Source organism: Phoxinus phoxinus (genome assembly GCF_949152265.1).
Source record: "Phoxinus phoxinus genome assembly, chromosome: 10".
Taxonomy (NCBI): Eukaryota; Metazoa; Chordata; class Actinopteri; order Cypriniformes; family Leuciscidae; genus Phoxinus; species Phoxinus phoxinus.
The window spans coordinates 622,501-635,020 of NC_136885.1; the positions used below are offsets into that span (position 1 = coordinate 622,501).

The following is a 12,520-nucleotide window of genomic DNA, read 5'->3' on the forward strand; positions in this document are numbered from 1 at the left end:
TGTACGGGGGATTCGATCTCTCCAGGACAAGCTGAGGATCTTCTGTAGGCAGCGGATATGGAAGGCCTCTCGGTTGATGATGTGCTGGCGGTATGGGGTCCATGACTCTGCCCCATAAAGCAGAGTGGAGAGACATACCGCTGTAAACAGCGACCTTGGTACTGACCCTCAGGTTACGGTTTTCAAAAACCCTGCTGCGTAGGCGTCCAAAAGATGATGAGGCTTTATTTATCTGAGTGTGTATTTCCGTGTCAAGGGAGCTACATGAGGATAAAGTGGAGCCGAGATAAGTGAAGTGGTCCACTGATTTAAGTGGAACACCATTTATGTGAAAACTGTGGGGTGTGGGGGCGGGGAGATGGGACATGACCTCGGTTTTTTTAATGTTAACCTGTAGGCCAAAAGATTGGTACTGACTTGGTAAGACAGCGTACTGAAGCTTACAGATCTGGCGGGTCTCTGTCTTTGTGCGGGCCTGAAGCCGACGGATGTTGAAAAGGCTTCCGTCAAGTTGGTATTCCACATGGACGCCGTCTTCATGTCCCATGACCCGATGGAAGAGGCTGGTGATGGCAGAGAGGAGGATGTTGAAGAGCATCGGAGCCAAGACACAGCCTTGCTTCACCCCAACCCTTCCCTCGAAGGCTCTGACTGGAGCTCTCCGTGAGCGCTCGGGCTTGCACCCGTCACACAGCGGCTGTAGGATGCGGAGACACTTGGGTGGTACCCCAATTTTGCAGAGGTATTTCCAGAGCAGCTCACGGTTGATGGTGTCAAAAGCTTTGCTGAGGTCGATGAAGGCTACGTAGAGGTCTTTGTGATGTTCTCGGCTCTTCTCCAGCAGCTGCCTCAAGACAAACACCATGTCTGTCGTGGATCTGGTCTTCCGGAAGCCACACTGCGTTTCCGGAAGCACAGCTTCCGAGATGTGCTCAACCAGTCTACTGAGCATAATCTTGGCCAGTACTTTCCCTGCGATGGAGAGGAGAGATATCCCGCGGATGTTGCTGCAGACTGCTCTGTCTCCTTTCTGCTTGTAGATGACCACGATGTTAGCATCCTTCCAGTCCTGTGGGAGGGTCCCATGTTCCCAGATGTTTCGGATCAGGAGGTGCAGACGACGCGTGAGGATGTATCCTCCATGTTTGAAAACCTCTGCAGGGATCCCATCGGGTCCAGCGCTTGTGTTGTTCTTCAGCCCTGCAATAGCTTGCCGGAGTTCTGAGTAAAGTGGTGGAGTGTCCGGCATGATTGGTGGCAGGTCTGGCAGATTATCCATGATATATGGGTCAACAGGGTTGGTGTGGTTGAAGAGACTCTGAAAATGATTTACCCAACGGGCAAGAACCTCGTTGGCGGTCCTTGAAGAGCGTGGACCCGTCAGCTGATCGGACTGGGGCAATCGCCCGCTTCCTGGGGTCGTATAATGCTTTTATGGCATCGTAAAAGCCTTGAGTGTTGTTGCAGTCTGCCAGGTGCTGGATTTATTGGGCCTTTTGCACCCACCAGGTGTTCTCCAGAGTCCGAAGGGCTCGCTGGGTTTCCGCTCTTACAGTAGTGAAGGTGGTTATATGGGTGGGAGATCCAGGGCAGGACAGGAGAGCTTGGTGGGCTTCATGCTTGGTTTTAAGAAGTGACTGTATCTCAGCTGAGTTACAGTCAAACCAGTCCTGGTGATGTTTCCTTGATTGGCCGAGTGCCTCTGAGACTGCGTTATGAATAGCCTGGCGCAGAACTGGCCAGTCAGCTGACTCCTCCGGGATCGTGTTGAGGTTTTCAGCAAGGAGCCGTCGGAGGTTGTCTTTGGTGATGAGGCTGTTCAGTGCTGTACAGTTCAGTTTCTTGTTTGGGGCTGTCCTCGGGCCACGGGGTTGAATACTCATGAGTAGTTCTGATCTGACCATGAGGTGGTCAGTCCAGCACTCGGCTCCGCACATGACACGGGTAGTGAGGACATCTTGTCCGTCCTTTTGACGGACAATCACGTAGTCGAGGAGATGCCAATGCTTTGAGCGGGGGTGCTGCCAGGTGGTCTTGAGCCTGTTCTTCATCTGGAAGATGGTGTTAGTAATGACCAGCTGATGCTCTGCACAGAGCGAGAGGAGTCTGAGCCCGATGCGGTTCATTTTCCCCACACCATGCTGGCCGATGACTTTACTCCACACCAGATGCTCCGTGCCCACTCTAGCATTGAAATCTCCCATGAGTAGGAGTCGGTCCGTAGCCGGAGTTTTCTGTAGGATGGCATCAAGAGCTCTGTAGAAATCCTCTTTGATGTTGTATTCGGCATCAAGAGTTGGAGCGTATGCACTGATGAGAGTGGTGAAGCGTTCCTTCACACAAACACACACACACACACACTCGTGCCACTACGCCTTCCTCACCCTCTCTGCCATGAAGGACCATCACAGGACACACACAGGTACACACACACACACAGGTACTCACACAGACACACAAGTGTGTATGTGTGTGTACGGTCTGAATAGTGGTTGCATATGTTAGGACACACACATGTGTGTGTGTGTGTGAGTACCTGTGTACAGAGCTGTGATGTGTATGTGTGTGTGTGTGTGATGTGTGTGATGTGTGTGTGTGTGTGTGTGTGTGTGTGTGTGTGTGTATGTGTGTGTGTGTGTGATGTGTGCTGAAACTGCTGTTCTCTGATCCTCTGTGTTTCAGGAGAGAAGTCTTTCCTCTGTGATCTCTGTGGGTTTGCTGGAGGAACTCGTCACGCTCTGACCAAACACCGGCGCCAGCACACAGGTACACATCACACTCTCTCACACACACACACACACACACACACACACACACACACACACACACACACACACACACACACACACACACACACACACACACACACACAGGTACACATCGCACACATACACAGGTACACATCACACTCTCTCACACACACACACACACACACACACACACACAGGTACACATATACACAGGTACACATCACACACACTCACAAACACACACACACACACACACACACACACACACACACACAGGTACACATATACACAGGTACACATCACACACACTCACAAACACACACACACACAGGTACACACACATACACAGGTACACATCACACACACACACACTCAGGTACACATCACTCTCTCCAATACACAGGTAAATACTGTGTTAACACACAGGTCCAGACTAAAACGTACACACTGCAGCTTTAAATGTTGGCTTGAGAAAGTCTTGTCTGAGTATTTATGATAGCTGAAGGTATGCAGGTGTTGTGGCCCGAGAACAGTAGAGTCACCTGTGCTGTGTTTGCTGCAGGTGAGCGGCCCTTCAAGTGTCAGCTGTGCAGCTTCGCCTCCACCACACAGTCTCACCTGACGCGGCACAAGCGTGTGCACACGGGCGAGAAGCCCTACCGCTGCCCCTGGTGCGACTACAGGTACACCTGTCTCACTCTCAGCACGAACACCTGTCTCACACTCAGCATGCACGCCTGTCTCACACTCTCAGCTCGCACACCTGTCTCACACTCTCAGCACGCACACCTGTCTCACTCTCAGCACGAACACCTGTCTCACACTCAGCATGCACGCCTGTCTCACACTCTCAGCACGCACACCTGTCTCACTCTCAGCACACACACCTGTCTCACACTCTCAGCACGCACACCTGTCTCACACTCTCAGCACGCACACCTGTCTCACTCTCAGCACACACACCTGTCTCACACTCTCAGCACGCACACCTGTCTCACACTCTCAGCACGCACACCTGTCTCACACTCTCAGCACGCACACCTGTCTCACTCTCAGCACGAACACCTGTCTCACACTCAGCATGCACGCCTGTCTCACACTCTCAGCACGCATACCTGTCTCACTCTCAGCACACACACCTGTCTCACACTCTCAGCACGCACACCTGTCTCACACTCTCAGCACGCACACCTGTCTCACACTCTCAGCACGCACACCTGTCTCACACTCTCAGCACGCACACCTGTCTCACACTCTCAGCACGCACACCTGTCTCACTCTCAGCACGCACACCTGTCTCACACTCAGCACGCACACCTGTCTCACTGTCAGCACGCACACCTGTCTCACTCTCAGCACGCACACCTGTCTCACACTTAGCACACACACCTGTCTCACACTCTCAGCACGCACACCTGTCTCACACTCTCAGCATGCACACCTGTCTCACTCTCTCAGCACGCACACCTGTCTCACACTCTCAGCATGCACACCTGTCTCACACTCAGCATGCACACCTGTCTCACACTCTCAGCACGCACACCTGTCTCACACTCTCAGCACGCACACCTGTCTCACACTCAGCACGCACACCTGTCTCACACTCTCAGCACGCACACCTGTCTCACTTTCTCAGCACGCACACCTGTCTCACACTCTCAGCTCGCACACCTGTCTCACTTTCTCAGCACGCACACCTGTCTCACACTCTCAGCACGCACACCTGTCTCACACTCTCAGCACGCACACCTGTCTCACACTCTCAGCACGCACACCTGTCTCACACTCAGCATGCACACCTGTCTCACACTCTCAGCACGCACACCTGTCTCACACTCTCAGCACGCACACCTGTCTCACACTCTCAGCTCGCACACCTGTCTCACTTTCTCAGCACGCACACCTGTCTCACACACTCAGCACGCACACCTGTCTCACACTCTCAGCATGCACACCTGTCTCACACTCAGCACGCACACCTGTCTCACACTCTCAGCACGCACACCTGTCTCACACTCTCAGCTCGCACACCTGTCTCACTTTCTCAGCACGCACACCTGTCTCACACTCTCAGCACGCACACCTGTCTCACACTCTCAGCACGCACACCTGTCTCACACTCAGCACGCACACCTGTCTCACACTCTCAGCACGCACACCTGTCTCACTTTCTCAGCACGCACACCTGTCTCACACTCTCAGCTCGCACACCTGTCTCACTTTCTCAGCACGCACACCTGTCTCACACTCTCAGCACGCACACCTGTCTCACACTCTCAGCACGCACACCTGTCTCACACTCTCAGCACGCACACCTGTCTCACACTCAGCATGCACACCTGTCTCACACTCTCAGCACGCACACCTGTCTCACACTCTCAGCACGCACACCTGTCTCACACTCTCAGCTCGCACACCTGTCTCACACTCTCAGCACGCACACCTGTCTCACACTCAGCACGCACACCTGTCTCAAACTCTCAGCACGCACACCTGTCACACTCTCAGCACGCACACCTGTCTCACACTCTCAGCACGCACACCTGTCTCACACTCTCAGCACGCACACCTGTCTCACACTCTCAGCACGCACACCTGTCTCACACTCTCAGCACGCACACCTGTCTCACACTCTCAGCACGCACACCTGTCTCACACTCTCAGCACGCACACCTGTCTCACTCTCAGCACGCACACCTGTCTCACACTCAGCACGCACACCTGTCTCACTGTCAGCACGCACACCTGTCTCACTCTCAGCACGCACACCTGTCTCACACTTAGCACACACACCTGTCTCACACTCTCAGCACGCACACCTGTCTCACACTCTCAGCATGCACACCTGTCTCACTCTCTCAGCACGCACACCTGTCTCACACTCTCAGCATGCACACCTGTCTCACACTCAGCATGCACACCTGTCTCACACTCTCAGCACGCACACCTGTCTCACACTCTCAGCACGCACACCTGTCTCACACTCAGCACGCACACCTGTCTCACACTCTCAGCACGCACACCTGTCTCACTTTCTCAGCACGCACACCTGTCTCACACTCTCAGCTCGCACACCTGTCTCACTTTCTCAGCACGCACACCTGTCTCACACTCTCAGCACGCACACCTGTCTCACACTCTCAGCACGCACACCTGTCTCACATTCTCAGCATGCACACCTGTCTCTGTCTCACACTCAGCATGCACACCTGTCTCACACTCTCAGCATGCACACCTCTCACACTCTCAGCACGCACACCTGTCTCACACTCTCAGCTCGCACACCTGTCTCACTTTCTCAGCACGCACACCTGTCTCACACACTCAGCACGCACACCTGTCTCACACTCTCAGCATGCACACCTGTCTCACACTCAGCACGCACACCTGTCTCACACTCTCAGCACGCACACCTGTCTCACACTCTCAGCTCGCACACCTGTCTCACTTTCTCAGCACGCACACCTGTCTCACACTCTCAGCACGCACACCTGTCTCACACTCTCAGCACGCACACCTGTCTCACACTCAGCACGCACACCTGTCTCACACTCTCAGCACGCACACCTGTCTCACTTTCTCAGCACGCACACCTGTCTCACACTCTCAGCTCGCACACCTGTCTCACTTTCTCAGCACGCACACCTGTCTCACACTCTCAGCACGCACACCTGTCTCACACTCTCAGCACGCACACCTGTCTCACACTCTCAGCACGCACACCTGTCTCACACTCAGCATGCACACCTGTCTCACACTCTCAGCACGCACACCTGTCTCACACTCTCAGCACGCACACCTGTCTCACACTCTCAGCTCGCACACCTGTCTCACACTCTCAGCACGCACACCTGTCTCACACTCAGCACGCACACCTGTCTCAAACTCTCAGCACGCACACCTGTCACACTCTCAGCACGCACACCTGTCTCACACTCTCAGCACGCACACCTGTCTCACACTCTCAGCACGCACACCTGTCTCACTCTCAGCACGCACACCTGTCTCAAACTCTCAGCACGCACACCTGTCACACTCTCAGCACGCACACCTGTCTCACACTCTCAGCACGCACACCTGTCTCACACTCTCAGCTCGCACACCTGTCTCACTTTCTCAGCATGCACACCTGTCTCACACTCTCAGCATGCACACCTGTCTCACACTCTCAGCACGCACACCTGTCTCACACTCTCAGCACACACACCTGTCTCACTTTCTCAGCACGCACACCTGTCTCACACTCTCAGCTCGCACACCTGTCTCACTTTCTCAGCACGCACACCTGTCTCACACTCTCAGCACGCACACCTGTCTCACACTCTCAGCACGCACACCTGTCTCACACTCTCAGCACGCACACCTGTCTCACACTCAGCATGCACACCTGTCTCACACTCTCAGCACGCACACCTGTCTCACACTCTCAGCACGCACACCTGTCTCACACTCTCAGCTCGCACACCTGTCTCACTTTCTCAGCACGCACACCTGTCTCACACTCTCAGCACGCACACCTGTCTCACACTCTCAGCACGCACACCTGTCTCACACTCTCAGCATGCACACCTGTCTCACACTCAGCATGCACACCTGTCTCACACTCTCAGCACGCACACCTGTCTCACACTCTCAGCACGCACACCTGTCTCACTTTCTCAGCACGCACACCTGTCTCACACTCTCAGCACGCACACCTGTCTCACACTCTCAGCACGCACACCTGTCTCACACTCTCAGCATGCACACCTGTCTCACACTCAGCATGCACACCTGTCTCACACTCTCAGCATGCACACCTGTCTCACACTCAGCATTCACACCTGTCTCACTCTCAGCACGCACACCTGTCTCACACTCTCAGCACGCACACCTGTCTCACACTCTCAGCACGCACACCTGTCTCACACTCAGCACGCACACCTGTCTCACACTCAGCACGCACACCTGTCTCACACTCAGCATGCACACCTGTCTCACACTCTCAGCATGCACACCTGTCTCACACTCTCAGCATGCACACCTGTCTCACACTCTCAGCACGCACACCTGTCTCACACTCAGCACGCACACCTGTCTCACACTCAGCATGCACACCTGTCTCTCACTCTCAGCACGCACACCTGTCTCACACTCTCAGCATGCACACCTGTCTCACACTCAGCATGCACACCTGTCGCACACTCTCAGCATGCACACCTCTCACACTCTCAGCACGCACACCTGTCTCACACTCAGCACGCACAGCTGTCTCACACTCTCAGCATGCACACCTGTCTCACACTCTCAGCATGCACACCTCTCACACTCTCAGCATGCACACCTGTCTCACACTCTCAGCACGCACACCTGTCTCACTGTCAGCATGCACACCTCTCACACTCTCAGCACGCACACCTGTCTCACACTCAGCACGCACAGCTGTCTCACACTCTCAGCATGCACACCTGTCTCACACTCTCAGCACACACACCTGTCTCACACTCTCAGCATGCACACCTGTCTCACACTCTCAGCACACACACCTGTCTCACACTCAGCACGCACACCTGTCTCACATTCTCAGCATGCACACCTGTCTCTGTCTCACACTCAGCATGCACACCTGTCTCACACTCTCAGCATGCACACCTCTCACACTCTCAGCACGCACACCTGTCTCACACTCAGCACGCACAGCTGTCTCACACTCTCAGCATGCACACCTGTCTCACACTCTCAGCACGCACACCTGTCTCGCACTCAGCACACACACCTGTCTCACTGTCAGCACGCACACCTGTCTCACTCTCAGCACGCACACCTGTCTCACACTCTCAGCACGCACACCTGTCTCACTTTCTCAGCACGCACACCTGTCTCACACTCTCAGCACGCACACCTGTCTCACACTCTCAGCTCGCACACCTGTCTCACTTTCTCAGCACGCACACCTGTCTCACTTTCTCAGCACGCACACCTGTCTCACTCTCAGCACGCACACCTGTCTGACACTCTCAGCACACACACCTGTCTCACACTCTCAGCACGCACACCTGTCTCACACTCTCAGCACGCACACCTCTCACACTCTCAGCACGCACACCTGTCTCACACTCTCAGCACGCACACCTGTCTCACTCTCAGCACGCACACCTGTCTCACTCTCAGCACGCACACCTGTCTCACACTCTCAGCACGCACACCTGTCACACTCTCAGCATGCACACCTGTCTCACACTCTCAGCACGCACACCTCTCACACTCTCAGCACGCACACCTGTCTCACACTCAGCACGCACACCTGTCTCACTGTCAGCACGCACACCTGTCTCACTCTCAGCATGCACACCTCTCACACTCTCAGCACGCACACCTGTCTCACACTCTCAGCACGGACACCTGTCTCACACTCTCAGCTCGCACACCTGTCTCACTTTCTCAGCACGCACACCTGTCTCACTTTCTCAGCACGCACACCTGTCTCACTCTCAGCACGCACACCTGTCTCACACTCTCAGCACACACACTTGTCTCACACTCTCAGCACGCACACCTGTCTCACACTCTCAGCACGCACACCTCTCACACTCTCAGCACGCACACCTGTCTCACACTCAGCACGCACACCTGTCTCACACTCTCAGCACGCACACCTGTCTCACACTCTCAGCATGCACACCTGTCTCACACTCAGCATGCACACCTGTCTCACACTCTCAGCATGCACACCTGTCTCACACTCTCAGCATGCACACCTCTCACACTCAGCACGCACACATGTCTCACTCTCAGCTGTCCCTTCAAAAAGCACCACTAATGCAATAAATCGTAGCAGTCTTGATGTTTTTGCTCCATAAGAAAGGAAACACGACATCTGTTCAGCGTTTAGTGAATGTAAACAAACGTGTTGTTGTTTGTATTTTCAGATCGAACTGCGCAGAGAACATCCGTAAGCACATCCTGCACACAGGCAAGCATGAGGGAGTGAAGATGTACAACTGTCCCAAGTGCAACTACGCCACCAACGGCCCCATGGACTTCAGGAACCACCTGAAGGAGACGCACCCGGACCTGGAGAACCCAGACCTGGCTTACCTGCACGCAGGTGCTCGTCCGTCTCATTCTCTACTCAAGCTTCCTCAGTGGCTGTCATAACCTGCACTGGTCTAAACATGCAGCAGTGCTCAACCAAACTGACATCTGCACCTCTTATTTCAATTATTATAAATGAGTTCAAGATGTTGTAGTCATATTAGTAGTTGAGCTTGCAGTCGATTGTTTTGTTTGTGATAATAATTCCAGAAGAATTGCATGATAACTTTTTTTTTCTGTCTGTATCATCTCTGTGAGCTTTTGTGAGGTTTTACGCATGCGCAGTAAGGTGAATTTAGCATTTTCAGGCATTATCCAAAATTTCTCATCCACACGTGAGCGTTTTTGAGCGTATCTGAATTAATATAGACGTAGCCTTAGGTCGTTTTGAGCTCATGAAACAGTCCACTTATTGTGTGCGTTTCTGCTCTCTCCTGTGTGTGTGTGTCAGGAATCGTGTCGAAGTCGTTCGAGTGCCGCCTGAAGGGTCAGGGTGCGTCGTTCGTGCAGGCGGAGGCGGCGTTCGCCCCGGATGAGCCTGAGCTGGGGTCCGAGGCGCTCCAGCAGGTCATCATCATCCAGGGCTACGGCGGGGGAGAGGTGGCCATCGATCAGGCCCTGGAGGAGTCGGCCGCCGCCACGCTGCAGACCCTGGCCATGTCCAGCCAGCTGGCGGAGGTGCTGCACCTCACTGAGGACGGCCAGCTGATCGCCTCCCGGGACCAGACCCGATACGTGCTGGTGGAGTCGTCCGGAGAGGCTCGGGAGCAGGAGGAGGCGGAGCGCGGGGTGTGTGAGTCCTCCTCCGCGCTGGACGCGCTGCTCTGCGCTGTGACGGAGATGGGCCAGCAGGGCAGCGCTACTGAGATTACCTCCGATCAGAAGAGCGACGGTCAGATGCCTCAGGTGTACGAGGAGACGCCAGACCAGGTGATGGGCTCGGCCAATCAGCACACGTCTGAGCAGATGCAGGAGGTGCTGCAGTTCGCAGCCAGTCAGCTGATGATGAAGGAGGGGCTCACGCAGGTGATCGTCAACGACGAGGGAACGCACTACATCGTCACTCAGCTGGACGACTCCACGCTGCACGTCGAGGAGCCGTCCAGAGAGGAGACCGTCGTTTACTCCGAAGTGAGTCAGGAGTGAAGCTTCTCTCCAGCTGAAGACAGTCACTCAGCTGGACGACTCCACACTGACCGCCGAGGAGACCGTCGTTTACTCCGAAGTGAGTCAGGAGTGAAGCTTCTCTCCAGCTGAAGACAGTCACTCAGCTGGACGACTCCACACTGACCGCCAAGGAGACCGTCGTTTACTCCGAAGTGAGTCAGGAGTGAAGCTTCTCTCCAGCTGAAGACAGTCACTCAGCTGGACGACTCCACACTGACCGCCGAGGAGACCGTCGTTATCACCGAAGTGAGTCAGGAGTGAAGCTTCTCTCCAGCTGAAGACAGTCACTCAGCTGGACGACTCCACACTGACCGCCGAGGAGACCGTCGTTATCACCGAAGTGAGTCAGGAGTGAAGCTTCTCTCCAGCTGAAGACAGTCACTCAGCTGGACGACTCCACACTGACCACCGAGGAGACCGTCGTTATCACCGAAGTGAGTCAGGAGTGAAGCTTCTCTCCAGCTGAAGACAGTCACTCAGCTGGACGACTCCACACTGACCGCCGAGGAGACCGTCGTTTTCACCGAAGTGAGTCAGGAGTGAAGCTTCTCTCCAGCTGAAGACAGTCACTCAGGACGACTCCACACTGACCGCCGAGGAGACCGTCGTTTTCACCGAAGTGAGTCAGGAGTGAAGCTTCTCTCCAGCTGAAGACAGTCACTCAGGGTCTCTTCCCATCACAACGCTTTTTGGGATTTTTCTTTTTTGATTCTATATGCAACAGGCACACAGCTGTGAAATCCACTCTTATTTTATGTGTATATATGAAATATATCCTTCTACTAAAGGCTAATTCAGTTCAATGTGTGTGGATGATTACTAATGACAGCCTTGTTTAACCACCTTCTGCTTTCCTTTACGTATGTTTGATTGTAGTGGTGAAACACCCCTTCTGATTCAGGACTGTCATCTCAAAAACTCCAGACAGCATCAGTAAAGGCCAGGAAATAAAACTGTGGAAATTAATATTTATAACCTTGAAATTTTCTTTGGTACAGGAGGTGTTTGAGTGAACCTCTGAATATACTTCTGTTTACAGGTTTCCTTTTGAGAGATTGATTGCTTGTGAAGTCCTCTAAATAAATAACTGAGCAGTTTGTCGGCACATTTGTCTGTTTCAGGTACAGGTTTCAGGTGTCTGTTTCAGCACTGTTAATAAAACATCGCACTTTTTTCAGAACATTTGTGCTTAATGTGACAAAGCTGCAACTCTTAATATTGAGAATAATAATTTGCACCAGCTGGACGTACAGAAGTTGGGTGAAGGTTCAGAACAAGAATAAAAAGGTTAGGTGTGCAACACTGGGAGTTGTTCACGACGCAAACGCACCACAGATCCAGATAATAATGTGAACACAAGCCAGCGGGGAGCAACCGAGCCAAGCGTGAACACGTCGACAGATACCACTTTCTCCAGAACCAGTCCAATACCGATCATTTCACTTTTGGTACTTGCCAATACAGATACCTGTATTTTCGCTGCATTTGTAATTTTTAAATATATTGGATAGAGAAACCAAAAGAATATG

General features: G+C 53.5%; 1 protein-coding gene across 2 annotated transcripts in view; it reads left to right on the top strand.

The window, feature by feature from the left end:
- znf407 (zinc finger protein 407) overlaps positions 1-12,088 on the top strand; it is a 22,936-nt gene extending 10,848 nt beyond the window's left edge. For both annotated transcript variants that reach the window (XM_079624704.1, XM_079624705.1), the window contains 5 exons: positions 2,683-2,766; positions 3,313-3,433; positions 9,659-9,837; positions 10,276-10,966; positions 11,341-12,088. In XM_079624704.1, the coding sequence (XP_079480830.1) occupies positions 2,683-2,766; positions 3,313-3,433; positions 9,659-9,837; positions 10,276-10,966; positions 11,341-11,440 (1,175 nt within the window). In that variant the 3' untranslated portion in view covers positions 11,441-12,088. The remainder of the gene's footprint in view (positions 1-2,682; positions 2,767-3,312; positions 3,434-9,658; positions 9,838-10,275; positions 10,967-11,340) is intronic.
- Positions 12,089-12,520: the final 432 nt, after the last annotated feature.